Consider the following 18,285-nt stretch of genomic DNA (forward strand, 5'->3'; position numbering starts at 1 on the left):
ATCTATGATAGTACCACGGTTTTTTGTTGATGTATAACGCGTTATAAGTACCTAATAAATATTATGATATGATTAATTTGGAATTTATTATAGGTACCTATTATAGGTCAATTTTTTTTTAATACCATAGATAAGTATATATATGTCTAATACATAGACTGATATACCGTCTCCGCTCAGAATCGTTTTTCTTATACAGTGATATTATATCATTGAATTCAAATTTAATACCGTCCATTACCTATACAGTGACCCACTTCTAACCTACTGTACAGCAGAGCGACATCCACTTACCCACCTTTTTTTATTTCCTTTTATTATTAAAAATATAATAAAAATATTTTAAAAATGTTATGATGTATGGAAAAATTTCACACAAACACTTGGTAAAAGTTTAAAATACTTCCGGTTTTTATAGTATATTATTTTTACTACTTTTCGTCGCTATAATTTTGTTAAATTTATTATATATTTCGGCGACAACATGCATTTACAATTCCGTATTTCAAAATTAGAATATTTTATATCCAATACAGGTGTACCTCGAAAAATTATGGTCCACTACTCAGCTTGACAAAAGTTTAAATAAGGTGTAGCTAATAAGCTACTCGACCGACATATGTTTTTTCATTTTTATAGATCGAAATTCTTCAAATAATATTCTGCTTCTGTATATGAAATTTAAAATGTATGTTGTTGTTATCATTAAAATAGTAATAAACTTAAAAAATAAAATATTTTCCAGAAATGTTGTTTTGTTAAAGACATAAAATCGTGTAAAACACGTAAGGGTTTTCTGAAATAACGAGTTCTTATGAGTTGTTAAATACATCACTTTGTGTTTACAAAATAATTTAATTGGTTGATAGCTATTGTTTTATTAGTAAAGGTATGAACCTATATTTTTAGTTTTACAGACTGAAGTGAAATAGTTGTATATGAAAACGCATGTACTAAATATAGTGATTAATATCAAAAGATGAATGTTTAATAAATAATTTCATATCAGTCATAATTTATTGATGATTTTATGGGTAGTAATGGCGAACGACTATTAAAGTTTGATGGCAATAAAAGGAACGTTTCTTTCAAATTAAATAAAAAACCACGAAATCGACCGATACTGCGTGTTGCATTCTTATTTAGAGTAAAATCACAATATCATTGTTATACCGTAGTACACTTGTCGTTTTATTATTACGTATACAATCACACGGAAGTACCTAATCATATTATGAGATTATGACTGTGACGACCGGATACGTCCGATTGTGTTTTACACGCCACACGTGGAGCAGAGACGTTGATATTATTCGTATACGATTTGCAATTATTTTGTTCGTACGAGCCAGGAGGGGCACTTAGGTGAGGCTAGGTGAATTGAATCTGCAATAATTCGGGTGCATTTTGATAGCAGTAAGTTGTGTCCTGGGTAAAAAAAAGTAGGTAATAGGTTTATTGGTTCCCGGCTATGAACCCTCCTGTTCCGCCCGACCTTTCAAGTTTTCCTACTTTCAAGGTACCTACTACTAACTGCAGTAATGGACTCTGATAATATCGACACCAAATTATATTATCGTTATCGAGCTGTCGTCCTCATTGACATACACGAGGACTCGCATCGTGTCACGACGAAACTCGATAGGCTTTCAATAAGTTTTCGTCCTTTCGATATAGAACGAGACTTGTGGTTTAGCGAACACTTATTTTTATGAAAATAATATCGGTACTTGTGCGAATAATGATCTTATACTCTGCGTGAAACTAATAATGCACGGAAGTTTTGAGAAACAGTAAAAAATATATGTGGTAAGTGCAGTTGTGGTGGAATTTGTTCATCGGACAGGATTGTGAAAAAAGTTCGAAAATAAAAATTATTTGAAAAAAGTTCGTTCTGAGCGGAAGAAAAAAATGTATGAATCATAAACATTAAACATGTATGAAAAAGTAAATACCATTAATTGTAAATAATATTCTCATTCATAGGCGGAGCCAGAAGTATTGTTTAGCGTATGCAGAATCTAAATCAGCCCACCATATTTTACGAGGAAGGGGTTTGGGGAGTTATCCCTAAAATCCCTATTTTAGGATATTTTTTAGGTCACCGTAATTAGTTGTTCTTTATAAATTGTAAGCTTATTATTTAATTATCAGCTTATTTATTATTCAAGCTTTTAAAACAAAGTTTCAAATTTTTATTAATTTTAAATAATATGCAGAATGTTAGCGCAGTTGAATTCCTCCGGTGGTTGGCAATATTTTTTGTTATAGAATATAATCAGTTAGTTCTAAAAAAAGAAAATTAAATTGAAAAAGACATAGAAATGATATTTATTATTTTGAATTATATTATATAGAACAAATAACCGTTCATAGATTTCATTTTTATTAGTTAATTTTAAACTTGAATCAAAGCAGCCTTCAGGGCGATTATGGCGTGCAGCTGCATACCTTGCACGCCCCGTGGCTCCGACTATGTTCTCATTGGGAATTTGGTAATTTTTCATGTTATTCGTTTCTATGGTGATAAACAAGTGTGATAATAAATAGGTTGGAAAATTCAAATTCGGTGGTTTTTCCCGTAGAGTTAATAAATGTGTGACAGAAGTGAAAACTTCAACAAGGCGATATTAATAATACAAAATACAAGTTTTTTTGCGTTCTATATTGATAAATTAATAACTTTTACAATGTACTTAATTATAATTGTGTATAAATTACTCCTGCGGTAAATTTTGCTCTGAGTGGCCTTCATCTGCATCATCATACTCTAAAAATGAAACTATAGGTTTATGGTAACTGAAATATGACATGAATATTTTTGGATGGAATGTATTTTCTAAATATCTAAAAATATAGAAAAAATCAAAAAACAAATCATAATGTCACCTGTAATTGTATAACGATCGTAAATAAACTCGTAATTCAGAATTATGAATAATAATATACTGGCATGTCGTATGTATGTAAATAAACATATAATACGTCGAATGTCGATGTACACCGAAACCATACAAAGTAGATTACCGATCAACTTCACCGTGTTGAATGTGACTAATGTCGACTTAATTCGTGATCGTATAATACGGATGGTCCATTTTTGTCGGTGATAATAGTTTTATTGGGTCCGATTTCTAAGTGCAACAGTTTGGCAATTATTTTTTAGGTACTACATGTTGGTTAATGATAATTATGTGTGAGTATATAATTACAATATTAAGTATAATAATAAATTATGAGTACTCAATTTAAAGCTTAAAAACTTATACGACAAGTACTGGCTTGAAACTTGGTGAAGTCAAAAAATTCTAATTAATCGTTAACAGAATAGCATAGTAACCAAATAACTATATAAAAAACTATTACACATATTAAATAAACCATTTTCTAATATATATGTCTATTTGCTGTAACTATTCAATATTTGTATATCAACCGTTTGATGTGGTTAAATTTGAGATACTATTTAATACAGTTGATATAACAATATAATAAGTTGGTGCAACTTTATTTTTTTAACTAATTAATTTTAGTAATCTCAACTTAACACATTGTTTGAAACAACTAAATAAATCGTTACTCCAACAAAAAATAATCCAACTATTTACTATAACCAAACTTTTTTTTCCGCATAGACTTTTTCATGCATAGACTGACAAAACACCAGCGGAAAAATGGAGAAGAAAATTTATCAGTGCGATGTCTGCGACAAGTCGTTCAGCCAAAATAGCAATTTAACAAAACATCGACGCACGCACACTGGAGAAAAGCCGTACGCGTGCGATGTTTGCGAAATGTCGTTCTCTGAAAGTGGCAGTTTGACGAAACACAAGCGGACTCACACCGGAGAAAAACCGTACGCGTGTGATGTATGTGAAAAGTGGTTCTCCGCAAGTACCGATTTGACGATACATCGACGCATGCACACTGGAGAAAAACCGTTCCCTTGTGATGTATGCGAAAAGTCGTTCTCTAAAAGTAGCTATTTGACGAAACACAAGCGGACTCACACTGGAGAAAAACCGTACGCGTGCGATGTATGTGAAAAGTCGTTCTCCGAAAGTACCGATTTGACGATACACAAGCGGACTCACACTGGAGAAAAACCGTTCCCTTGTGATGTATGCGATAAGTCGTTCTCTGAAAGTGGCAGTTTGACGAAACACAAGCGGACTCACACTGGAGAAAAACCGTACGCGTGCGATGTATGTGAAAAGTGGTTCTCCGAAAGTAGCCATTTGACGAAACACAAGCGGACTCACACCGGAGAAAAACCGTACGCGTGCGATGTATGTGAAAAGTGGTTCTCCGCAAGTACCGATTTGACGATACATCGACGCATGCACACTGGAGAAAAACCGTTCCCTTGTGATGTATGCGAAAAGTCGTTCTCTAAAAGTAGCAATTTGACAGCACATCGACGCACACACACTGGAGAAAAACCGTACGCGTGCGATGTATGTGAAAAGTGGTTCTCCGAAAGTAGCCATTTGACGAAACACAAGCGGACTCACACCGGAGAAAAACCGTACGCGTGCGATGTATGTGAAAAGTGGTTCTCCGCAAGTACCGATTTGACGATACATCGACGCATGCACACTGGAGAAAAACCGTTCCCTTGTGATGTATGCGAAAAGTCGTTCTCTAAAAGTAGCAATTTGACAGCACATCGACGCACACACACTGGAGAAAAACCGTACGCGTGCGATGTTTGCGAAATGTCGTTCTCTGAAAGTGGCAGTTTGACGAAACACAAGCGGACTCACACCGGAGAAAAACCGTACGCGTGTGATGTATGTGAAAAGTGGTTCTCCGCAAGTACCGATTTGACGATACATCGACGCATGCACACTGGAGAAAAACCGTTCCCTTGTGATGTATGCGAAAAGTCGTTCTCTAAAAGTAGCTATTTGACAACACATCGACGCACACACACTGGAGAAAAACCGTACTTTTGCGATGTTTGCGATAAGTCGTTCTCCAGAAGTACCGATTTGACGATACATCGACGCATGCACACTGGAGAAAAACCGTTCCCTTGTGATGTATGCGAAAAGTCGTTCTCTCAAAGTGGCAATTTGACAGCACATCGACGCACACACACTGGAGAAAAACCGTACGCGTGCGATGTTTGCGAAATGTCGTTCTCTGAAAGTGGCAGTTTGACGAAACACAAGCGGACTCACACCGGAGAAAAACCGTACGCGTGCGATGTATGTGAAAAGTGGTTCTCCGCAAGTACCGATTTGACGATACATCGACGCATGCACACTGGAGAAAAACCGTTCCCTTGTGATGTATGCGAAAAGTCGTTCTCTAAAAGTGGCAATTTGACAGCACATCGACGCACACACACTGGAGAAAAGCCGTACGCTTGCGATGTATGCGAGAAGTCGTTCTCCACAAGTACCGATTTGACGATACATCGACGCATGCACACTGGAGAAAAACCGTTCCCTTGTGATGTATGCGAAAAGTCGTTCTCTAAAAGTGGCAATTTGACAAGACACAAGTGTACGCACATGGCACACTGATCGGAAGTATCAAAGATCTATGATCCAATGACCGTATTAAAATAAGATAAATCTTGATAACATAATATTACCTATTATGGTCAATGTGTTAATTTCTTTAAGTATATAGTTGTTTCTTTACTAAATAAATTGCTAATTTTTCATATTATTATGCCTAAATAAATACTACGTTTCGTATGGTCTTCAATGTTTAAAATACAATGTGGTTTTCAATTTTTTATTTAAAACATTGAATTTATATATCGTTTATTTTATACTTCAAACATAGCGTCAAATTAAAAATATTTGGGAGCCCATTACACCGGACGATTCTTCAATAAGAACGAATCAATATAATACCTTATTGTTATTTCAAAATTTCAAATACAACGAATATTGAGGCGTTACATGAATTTAGTGACTTTTACAATTAGGTACCTGTTTTTTTTTTAAGTTAATTTGTTCCAGTTTTAGTATTTGTATGAATTAGGTAGGTAGGTATATAACTATTAATTGTATAACAGATAATATATTTGTGATGAATTAAAACAAATTTTCATAACTCTGAATATTGATATGAATAATTTATAAATTTATATACGATAGTTACTAAGTACGAACCATTTAAAAATAATTCAAAGCAAATAGTAATAACCTACTAGAAAAGAACAACTATAATATACAAGGTGTAACAGAAAGATTTGACCAAAAAAAAAAAATGATGTTACTTAAACGTATGACAAAAATATAGTTCAATTATTATTATTAAATTCCTAATTACAGGTAAACGATTGCACTTATATGTAGGTAGTATTACAACATTTAATATTTATACAGATGCAATAGGTGGCCAGTATTTATTTTCTTTATAAGAGTACAAGACAATTATAATTTATTAATAATCTAACCCTTCATTTTGAACTAGCGAAGATAATTATCAAATACAGTGTTATCCTATTTCGATAACGTATACGAATATCTCCAAGGCCCACATATCCACCACGAAGTTATTAAAAACTTATTTTCCACACCAATCATCATAAAATTATTATTCATATGGACACCTTCGTAGATTATTTTCCGAATATTAAATACATTTTAAAGGTAACCGTTTTCCACATAGTTTTTGATTTTATCGAAACTACGTTTTACAAATATTAAATTTCGTGTTTTTTACAAATCCAAAGCGGACCATTTGCAAAGCATCAACATAAAGTCGAGCGATTAGCTCTCGTGCCTATTTCCCTAATTCTTAAAATTTTCGTTCAAAACAACTCGTCCAAAATAATTTTAAAATCGTCTATTTCGATTAGTCATTTTCTGAGTACCTAACTGATGGTGACAAAACCTTATATACTTAGGAAAAGTTGACCTTCTTACCAATATAAAATAGAATGATATCAATTGAAAAATAGAAAAATGATAAAATCTCAACAGCCGATTACATATTTACTTCGGCCTACTATATCAAATCAAAGCTCTGAAACTAATTTTATGCTAATCGTTTTTAATGACTATTATAATAGTTAATTTTTAATTATTATGAATATATTAAAATATAAATACATAATAATAAAAATAAAATAAAACCACATAATAACTATAACAAAGTGCAAAATATGTAATATGTATATTAAAATATTATAATATTACGTTTCGATTCTCTCTTAGCAAACTATGCAGCTTGTGCTAAAGGGACAGAGTTAAATTACATTAAACTATGGTAAAATATTATATGACAATAAACAAATATAAAAAAGTTTACAAAATAAATAAATATTAGGTATAAATTAATAATAAAATTACGATATACCTACAAACAAAAGAAGTCCATAAACAATTTATAAATAAACAAAAAAAGAAAGAGTTGCATAAAATAATAGATTAGATATTATTTAACCTACATACTGAAAAAGAATTTTTTTATAAGCAGTTAATTAAGTTCAAATGTTGACAAAATTCACAATAATCACGAAAATGTGCAAATTATTTTGAGTTAGAAATTCATAAAATTTTTTAAGTTAAATCTAAGTTTTTAAAATGTTATTAAATTTAAAATGTACTAAATATTTTTTAGTTAAACATTTATAAAATATTCAACTTTTATAGCTAAGGATTGAATATTTAAAACATGGTTCTTGGTACATAAATAGGTTATATATAAATTGCTTTATTGACAATAATACCATCAAATATACTTAGTAATATTATTGGCTGACCGACCGTCTTCTCTCAGAATCGTTTTTCTTATACAATGATATTATGTCGTTGAATTCAAATTTAACACCATCCATTACAGTGACCCATTTGTAACCTACTGTACAGTAGTGCGACACCAACTTACCCATCTTTTTTTTATTTTGTTGGTATGTAGAATTATTCGCATGTGGCAATTCATAAACCACCGGTATATGAAACATATCAAACATGATATTGCTGAAAACCATGAAGGTTTTTATTAATTTCATTTTTAGTTTAAGGCCAAAGAAAAAAAACAACTTGCACACAAGCAAATCATAGTGAACCTATTGATGCTCTTTTTTTAAATGTGTTTTTGTTAACAATATTATAATTTAATACCTACTTGATTATTTAAATACTTTATCAGTTTCGTTACAAAACCCAGGCCATTCTTGCCTTACTTTTATAGATTTAATTTTTTTTTGAACACTGAGTTAATTGTTTATTGAATTATATGGTCAACATGTTTCACTTTTCACAATAAATTATGTAATAACTGAAATTTATGTTTGGCATTCATAACTACTAACAACTATCTTGTAGATATAGCTGGCAATATAAAAAAGAGATTGCAATGTGTTCATCACTTTAACTTGCAGTTTTTTGAAAATTGAACAAATTTTTCTCGCAGCCAAATCTTTAGAGTAGATATTAAAATTAATGTTCAATAAAACATATGTTTTGTACATATTTTGTGGTGTACAACTCATTATCCTTTGTAAATTAAAATTGTATTATTGTCCTACGACATGCCCAAAAAAATATTGTTTTTTATGCACCCGCCATGATCTTAAATTATTTTTATTTTAACTGCAGTCTGTCATTACCAATTGTACCTACCCCCCTTTAAAAAAAAGTACATTGTTCTTGCTTAGGAAGTTGTCTGACATAAATTGTATTGTCATTCACTTTGTGAAACCAAAATATTATTATCATTATGTTCATAATATAATCATATTTGTAAAATAGGCCAGAGTAAGCAAATATGCTGAGGCAGCTAAACTGTTAACTAGATATAATGTGAAAAAAATAGTAAGTGCTGGCAACCACTGTATGTAATACTGCGAGATACGTTTGATTGTTAATTTGTGTGTGTGTTTATATGTTTTAATAAAGGGTTTTTAACTCGTGATATTATCGTTTGCTTTTGGCGTCACCAGCTGTAAGTTTGAGTCCGATCTGAAACCGGTTAATTCGTGGTCTTTGAGGACAAAAACATTACTTTTTGTATTTCGACTTACCGTGGAAGACTAAACTGAAACCGGTTGATTCATGGTCTTTTAGTCATCCTTTCGTAGGTAGGTAGAAGTATACAAATCGAAAAGTGCGTATACGACAGTGGCGCCCAACGACATTCGTAATCCACGACCCGAATTTTTTAACATTTGTGTTTTTGTTTGTTTGTTTATTTGCGTTTTTATTTGTCTTAATTACAAGTAAATTTTGTGTGTTTAACACATATCGCGTTTTGTACATTTTTCCATCAGATTGAACTTTTACGGCGGGAAGACTACGAGCAATTTTATTGGGTCCATCATTTTGGTGTTTTACACACTCGAGGTGAATATTAGTGTATGGTTATAATAAATTTGTATATATGCGATCTATAATTATGAATAATTCTTCGTTTGTCAATATTTATTTTATTTTTTTTATTTATTTATTTCAACGGATCAAACGATCCAATTACAATAATTTAAAATAATATAATTAGTTCATAAATTAATATTAGAATACAATAATAACACAGTAATAATACAATAATAATAAAGTAATAAATTAGTACAACATATTTAAATACAAAAAATTTTGTTTACATAGCTATTAAATAATTCAATGGAAATTAAAATTAAATAAATCAAATTTTTAACTCATTTGCTATTGACATTATCCTATTCATAGGAGAAACAGAAATATAATTTGTTTTATATGTGTAAAAATATAAAACATAGTGGTTGATCTAGTTCTACACTGAGGGACATAAAAATTGAGAAAACCTAAAATTTCAGGGCAATTGATGTAACCTATGACGAGCTTAAATAAAAATTTCATATCATATATTTTTCTTCGTTTGGATAAACTAACAATATGAAAATAATGTAATAGTGGTTCATAAGGAGAATGAGGCGTACGAGTTAAATTACATTTGAAGGCCATAAATCGAAGGAAACGGTTTTGAATATTATCTAAACATTGAATTTGATAACTTAAGTAAGGCGACCAAACAACAGTGTTATATTCCAATTTTGACCGGACTAAAGTTGTGTATAATGTTTTAAAAACAGCAGGATTAGTGAAATCCTTACAATTTCTTGTAATAAACCCTAAAATCATTGAGGCTTTCCTAACCGTATGTAGTAAGTGTTTATTATATATGAGAGCAGAATCAAATATCACACCTAAATCACTAATATCATGAACACGTGACAAAGGAGACTGATTAATATTATAAGATGTTATAAGTGGAGATTATAACTCGAGATCTAGTAAATGATATAATTTTACATTTATCAATATTTAACGGCAGTTTATTAATAGTACACCAATCCAACAATACATTCAAATCATTTTGTAATAAAATTGCATCATTATGAGAATTTATTTGACAAAATACTTTCAAGTCATCTGCAAAAAGAAGTTTTCTTGAATGTAAAAAATTTAAATCATTTATAAATAATAGAAATAATATAGGAGCTAAATGAGAGCCCTGAGGTACACCGGATGTTACAACGAAAGGATTAGATTTGTAATTTTTATACTTTATAATTTGTTTCCTGTTTGATATATAGGATGAAATCCAAGAAAGAAATGGGTCCTGAAAACCCATGTTATAAAGTTTAGATATAAGTATAGAATGGTTTACTTTATCAAACGCTTTAGAGAAGTCAGTATAAATTACGTCAACTTGGGATCTAGAAGCAAAGGCGTCTAATATAAATTTATGGAAGGTTAAATGATTTGTAGTTGTTGATTTACCAATTATAAAACCATGTTGGTCTTCACATACCAATTGAGATAACAAAGGAGTAATTTTTTTTGATATAATTGATTCAAAGATTTTTGGAATTATTGATAGTAGACAGATTGGACGATAATTTGTTACACTAGCTATATCACCACCCTTAGATATTGGTGTAATAAAACTTGTTTTCCAAACGGTTGGAAAAGTACCAGTAGATAGAGATAGGTTGTATAAATACAACAGCGGAATGGTTAATACAAATTTACAGTTTGAAAAGAAAATACTGGGAATCATATCAGGACCCGGATTGGATTTATAAGTAATTGTATCAAGTTCATTTAAAACATCAGTAATATTTAAGATTACAGATCTTTTAAAGTTAAAGTTAAAGCCGGAGAATATGTAGAAGAAACAGGAATAGTTGTAAATGTATCTGAACTGACATAGACATTCGCAAAATAATGTGCAAAACTACGAACTATTTCCTCACCACCACATATAGACTGATTTTCATAAGTCATCGAAGTAGGTAGTGAATTGTTTGAGCGTTTATTACTTAAAAATTTCCAAAATTGTTTAGGATTTGACAATAAAGAGTTTTGTGTATCAGTTGTATATTTACTATAATCCGCCTTGGACTGAGATTTACATTGAGCTCGAAGATTAGAAAAAATATTATAATTAATTTGAGTAGGAGATTGTTTATATAATTTGTGAGCAATTTTCTTTTTAAAAATTAAGTCCTTCAATATAGAGCTAAACCAAACTGGGTATTTACTTATATATACTTGTTTTTTAGTACAATTTTTATCAATAATTTCAAAAATAGTATTATAGAAACTAGAAACAGCATTGTTTATACATTAGTCTTTGAAAACTATTGGCCAATTAATGGATGCTATTTGTGACTTAATAACATTAAAATTACATAGAGAAAAATCATATATAAATTCATTACATTGTAGGGGAATACAGTTTTCACTAATAGGGAAGGTAATAAGTAGAGCTGGGTGATACATATAATCGATTGGTAATAACGTATCTGTCTCACACGAAACTAAAATATCGGTTGAATTTGATAAAATTAAATCAAGTATAGAATTCTTACGATTTTTTATTGTATTGAATTGTTCAAGATTAAGATAGGAAAAATTTGCTAATACATTTGTTTCTAAATTTGTATACTTAAGTGAGTAAGGGACAATATTGTTCTTAACAACCGACCATTGTATACCGGGAAGATTATAATCTCCTAATAGAATAATTTTAGAATTACAATATTGACTTATAAACATTAATATCTGACTGAGGTGGTATATATACAGCGCCAATTAATAATATTAATGAGCCTAATGATAATTTTACAAATAATTGTTCAATTTTATTATCTTGAAGTAGGACGCGATATGAATACAAATGACTTTTGATCGCAATTAGAACACCACCTCCTCTGACTAAAACATTTATATTATTACCGATGAGACTTCCTCTATCACAGCGATAAATTGAATAGTATGGTAATAGACCGAGTTCGTTATCATTAATTTCATTGTGTAGCGGCTACTGTAGCCAAGTTTCCGTTAAGATAATAACATCATAATCATACAGTTTAACATTACGAGTAAAAACAGCCAGTTTGGTGTTAATACCACGAATATTTTGGTAATAGAACGTTAACTTATTGGCATTTGCTCGTGTATATAGCATATATGCATATATAGCATAAATTAAATTAGGTATATCTTAAATTTAGTAGGGGCAGTAATTATTTAATTAGTTTTGTATTAGAATATAATTAATCTAGTAATATTAATTTGCTGTTTAAACACTCCTAATAAATTTTTCTTACAATTAATTTAATACAACTTCTTAATAATTTAAATTTGTAGGTATTTTAACAATAGTATAAATTAGGTATATAATTTAGTTAAATGTAGATAATTATAATTAAACACAGTTAATATGCCCAAGTATAGATTTAGAATTATTTAAATTAACTTTTCAATTTAATAAATTAATGAATCAACTTAAAGACCCTGAATCGGACCTTTCTATAACAATAAATACTGAAACAGAAATCCATACTCTCAAAAAACCATTTCTTGTTAAATATCGTGAAAATAAAAAATTAAAATCAACAGGTACAGCTAGTGAATTAAGTTGAATAGTGCAAAAGGCACTATAACATAAGACGACATAGATAACACATTAAGCAAAGAAGAATGCGATTTAATTTTAATTAAAGCAAAAGTCAATAAAATTGATTTTAATAAATTAGAAAAAGAAGCAGGAATATTCGATTCGAGCGATTCGAGCCCTGACACAAATAAAAATCAATAAACTAACTTCAGACAGCTTTTCAGAAATATCAAAAGATAATTTAAGATTATACGATAATCTTAATGCCAGTACAAGCTCATTTGTGAATAATACCGAAAATATTTTAAATAATTCAAATATAACTTACCAAAATTGTCTTTCAAAACATTTTCTAAAACGTTGGTATTTATTGAAACAGGAAATGTTTCCTATCAGTGTGTATCATTTAAAAAAAATTTTCTAGTTAAGTTGATGATCATTTACCAAACCGTGAGAAAGCTGAACGTCTTTGGAATGAAATTGGAAGTCAGTATATCAATGCGAATAAAGTACAGGCCAAGGAAAAATCAGATTTTTTACAAGATAATTTAGATTACTATCCTCCTAATGGTTAGTGTATTTTACATATAAAACTGTAAATCTGCTTAAATATATAGTAAATAATTATAATTACATAGTTAACTAATTTTAGAAAATTGTAATAGAAAGAAGATATTTGTATGAAATCGGGTCAATTGTTATGCGTGGTTGCATTGAATCCTGAGAATACTATTATTCAACATTTAAATAAATTACTGACTGCCATGACTAAATGTTGTCGTCAACCAAATCATGTAGCAGCAAATAATGTGAGAATTATATAATAATATATAAATTAATAAATATTATTGAACATTAAAATTTAGGTTCGAAGAGAGTTGATGAAATTATGAGTTACCTATTTCATATCACCAAGTATTTATCTGACATTTTTAATTCCTACAATGAGTGATACTGAACCGCAAGCAGGTCCAATGATAATTTTATCTGGACTATTAAAAAATGTCAATTCAGTTGAATTATCCACGTATGTGGAATCTATCGTTACTGTCTTGGAAAAACCAGAAATATTTGATGTATATGATACTCTATTAAAAAAAATATTAACTTCAAGTAATTGAAAATGTATTAGTTGCTTGTGAATCAGAATGTCAAGAATTGTCTTACGAGTTATTTAAATTTGACAACAATTTCAGATAGTTTGGAGTTTTTTACGACTCCAAAAACCACCTACAAACCGAGGGGGACACTCTGTTTGTGACCTACGAGCCACACCGCGTGTAAATCCGGAGATTTACGTCAGTGGAGCTCGTAGGCTTTAATACACGCATTTATTAATGAAAATCAAAGATTTAAAATAAAAATTATATTAATAATATGAGAGAGAATAATAAGGTGATACTACTAAATAATAAAATAATAAGAGTATGGTTTAAGGTAATCATGAGGTTTTTATATTTCACAAATAACAGTTTTAATAATATTGGCTATCATAGAGAATAATAATTTTGTGGATTCAGCGAATATAAATACAGTTTTTAGAATAATATAATAATTTGGCACATGGGAGATGCACAGACTATAATTAGTTGATAGCGCATGATAGGTATAGGGAAAAAGAAATAATGATAGGTAATTAGGAATAAACGAGCTTGTCGCAAGACATATTGTTTTTGTTAATAAAAGTTATTTCTTTTTCTTAAAAAAAATATAATTATAATAGATGTCTCGGCCCACGGGATACGGCGCATTACATGGCTCGTAATTGCCCTCACAGGGTTACCGGAGATGTTTGTGCGATGCATCTTTTACTGTCATAATAAGAAAAAAAATAATATAATAGTAGTTGCCAGAGTGGCGTGAGGCTTGCGACGACTCGGAAAAGGGAAATAATAGGAGACACGCGTCCTATGACGCCTATAAATTGTGCTTATACGAGGGGGGGGGGATGTAATGTGCTACCAATCAAAACCGCTGACGACTATGATGTTGAATGTTGATTGTGGTTGATGGATCGATAGGCTGGCCGGGTTGGCTGCCCACACACACGTGGTTGGCATGGCCCATCTTCATCAAACCAGGGCCGTGGAAATCGCTGTTCGGCAGTCGTCCTGGGCACCCGACAACCCAGCGACGTTGTCTTAGCCCATAATTTTCGAATTGTACGACTGCCTTGAAGTTGAAAGTGGCACAATGTCGGACGTACCTACGGTGTGTCACGTCGGTCAGTGTGCACGAGGTTTGGTGCTGGAGCTCCGCAGTCACATGATGTTATCGACGTCTGGTTTCATCAGAGGTGATGAGAAAAAAGTGATTTTGTTTTTCCGGCGAGCTTATGTCTTGGGTCTTGTCAGTGAAATTTGTCGAGGCGGGGAACAGCAGTGCAGCAGATTATAGGATTATTATACAATAATTTAATCGGGCATGGAAATTACCTGCCAATACGTGGTGGTGACAATAGGCAGCAGCTTCGGACACTAAGTAGCGCGGAGGCCAGGGGAAAAATGTTGCGTAACGTTATTGTTTATTTTATATTTTAAACGCGCAATAGCTTACTAATAATAATCATGCGGATTGTGGTACCGAAAAGGAACGCTCGTTGTAAATAATACATTGAAAGCTATGCTTGGGGGAATATAATATGATAATAATAATAATGCTTAAAATTCTATGACGTTACAAATTGTAAGTGTTATTTTTATAAATAAGAAAATGTACCTAGTGATTAACATAAATATTATTATGTTACTGAATATTTAAATAACTCATTCAAATTGTCTACTACCTTTATGTGAATCTTTTAACACACTACATTTTTATAACTAATAGAGCCATATTCATAGTCGATGCTTAAGAATAAGTATTGGTGAAGCTATATTTATGATTCAAATGAGATTCGTAAACTAGACTTTCGCTTAAGAAAAGTATTACTTAAATTAAGGGTAGTCGAGACTTACCTTAAACATTCCTTTTAGTTATTATTTCAATTTTTTTTTTTTAAATTACCAAAATGAGCTTAAGCAATACTTATTCTTGAGCATTGACTAACTTAATGCAACAATCAACTACATGAAAGATGATGCTATTACAACATAAATTACAATATTGACAACTTTTTATGTGTGCAAATTGATACAAATGTGCATAAAAGTTTCATTGTTGATAACTCAGTTTATGTTGCGCATTGGCCCGGTATACTAATACTATTTACCAAGTATTTGACTTGAATTATTCAAAATTAACCATAATTGAAATAAAATGAAACATAAGCATAATTTTACAGGTAAATTTAGAAATTAAGTTACAGAAACTTATAATTAGAGCGCAGATATTTAGGTTTTTACATATTTTTATAGGCTTTATGCAGCTCTACGAGGATGAGAAATGTGAACGATTTATCCATCAAAGAGTTCGCAGGAAAAAATTTATTGGACATTAGAGAATATTTGGCCTATTTTACATATTTTAGAATATATTCTATTATTGTTTCTAAAACATTGTGTATATTGTTAATTAGCTGTCATCAAAGGGCATGCAAGTTATGTATTGTTTTTATTAAAATATTTGGTTTTTTTATAGATATATTTCATTATATAATCATTTCACTATCATTTCACATATCATTATATCTATGTATGAATTGTTTTAAATTTTTTATATTTAAATAATTTACCTGTTACCTACCAAAGGAATGATAGTGTATATAAAGTTATATATTGTTTTTATTGAATTATTTTGAAAAAAAAATCATATTATTTGCATATTTAAAAGTATAAAGCATATTTAGAGAATATTTTAGGGTTTTTTTAGAGCATATTAGCATCATATTTTAAGCTTTTAAGAACCTAAAAATCCGCGCTCTACTTATAATAATGTAAAATAAAAAATAAATATGAATATAAAAATATGTAACAATCTTAACTTGTCTTATTTTAACTATGAGTTATTTTTTGATCGCAATACAATTTGTTGGAACTCCAGCTTTTGTGACTACGTGAACTTGGAGGTCATAAGCACTTGCCTTGTTTTTGACAACCTCAATATCATCAGGGTTTTTGTTCAATATAACTGTCAATACATCATCACTACTAGCATAAAACTCGGTTAAATGTGTATTGAATACTTCCCAAAATTCTGGAGCCAATCGTTCATTGTTATCAGCATTGTTGTCATCTTTTAATATAATTGATTGAACAGTACAATGAAATTCTTTATCTTTTTGTAATTTATGAATTTCACCATGTATCGTTTTATTTTGAGGTTCAAGTTTCAATGCAAATTCAAGCTTTTTCTTCGCTTGTGCAAAATCTTTTAATAGGCGTAATGCTTTTCCCCAGTTGAAAAATAATTTTGTTGAGTGTTTGGAAATTGTTTCTGAATATCTCAATGCCTCTATGCCCATACGACATACTTTATTGAACGCACATTGTTTTAAATAGCACAAGCTTAAATTTGTATAAATCCTATTCAAAAATTTCCTCACTTCTACTTCTTCACATTGATATTTGCGTACAGTTTTATGGAGTATTACCAATGCCTGATTATAATTTAATACAGCGTTATCTAAATTTTTAAGTTTAAATTGTTCATTAGCTTCATGATGAAATTTATTAACTTGTAAAAGATTTTTATTAAACATTTCAGGATCACGGGTTTCTCTATCAAAGATTATGAAACTTTCAGGTGAAAAATAGTAAATAAGATGGACATCAAACAACATACATACTTTTGATAACGTGTGAGGTGGCGTTCTAGTGGCGTTCCTTAACGCCATTTCCGGCTGTATTATAATCCTTGCGTTTTCACCAAGAGCCATCGATTTTATGCCAATTTCTAATCCTCGTATGAGTTGTTCTTTACCCAATGCATAATATTTAGGTATATTGTCTTGAAGATATAATTCACGAAATGCCCCTCGAAATGATGACATATAACTAGTGAAATGGATCAAAACTACACTGTTTTCTGGTACAATTTGACCAATTCCTGCAATACAAAAAAAGCAGGTAAGTGGATGTTGCTCTGCTGTAAAGTATATGACAAGTGGGTAATTGTATATTGGTTGTATTAGACTTGAATTCAATGATATATTATCATTGTATAAGAAAAACAATTCTGAGCGGAGACGGTTTGTCAGTCTAGATATTTTATATTTTGTTATTATTTATTTTATCATGTAAGTTGAATTAATATTAATATATTATAATTTTTTATTCGTTTCTATGGTGATAAACAAAGCGTTAGAAATTAAAATCCCATTATTAGCGTTTTTTCGTAATTTTCCATTGGTTTTATTAAATAACTATTGAGAAAATCGAAAAATGACCTCTTTAAAGTACCATCTTGATCCAATTTGCTAAAAGATAAGGTATTATATGTTGAAATCAAAACACTCCTTCTGGAAGAAATTTTGTATACAGGGTATAAAAA

The 18,285-nt window shown here is 30.5% G+C and overlaps 1 protein-coding gene across 1 annotated transcript; it reads left to right on the forward strand.

Moving 5' to 3' along the window:
- The first annotated feature begins 3,674 nt into the window (after window positions 1-3,674).
- LOC100168289 (zinc finger protein 271-like) lies at window positions 3,675-5,534 on the forward strand. Its single transcript, XM_008182685.3, has one exon. It carries the CDS (start codon window positions 3,675-3,677, stop codon window positions 5,532-5,534), a length of 1,860 nt encoding a protein of 619 aa, XP_008180907.1.
- Window positions 5,535-18,285: the final 12,751 nt, after the last annotated feature.

The sequence above is a fragment of the Acyrthosiphon pisum genome, chromosome X (genome assembly GCF_005508785.2).
Source record: "Acyrthosiphon pisum isolate AL4f chromosome X, pea_aphid_22Mar2018_4r6ur, whole genome shotgun sequence".
In the NCBI taxonomy this organism is placed as follows: Eukaryota; Metazoa; Arthropoda; class Insecta; order Hemiptera; family Aphididae; genus Acyrthosiphon; species Acyrthosiphon pisum.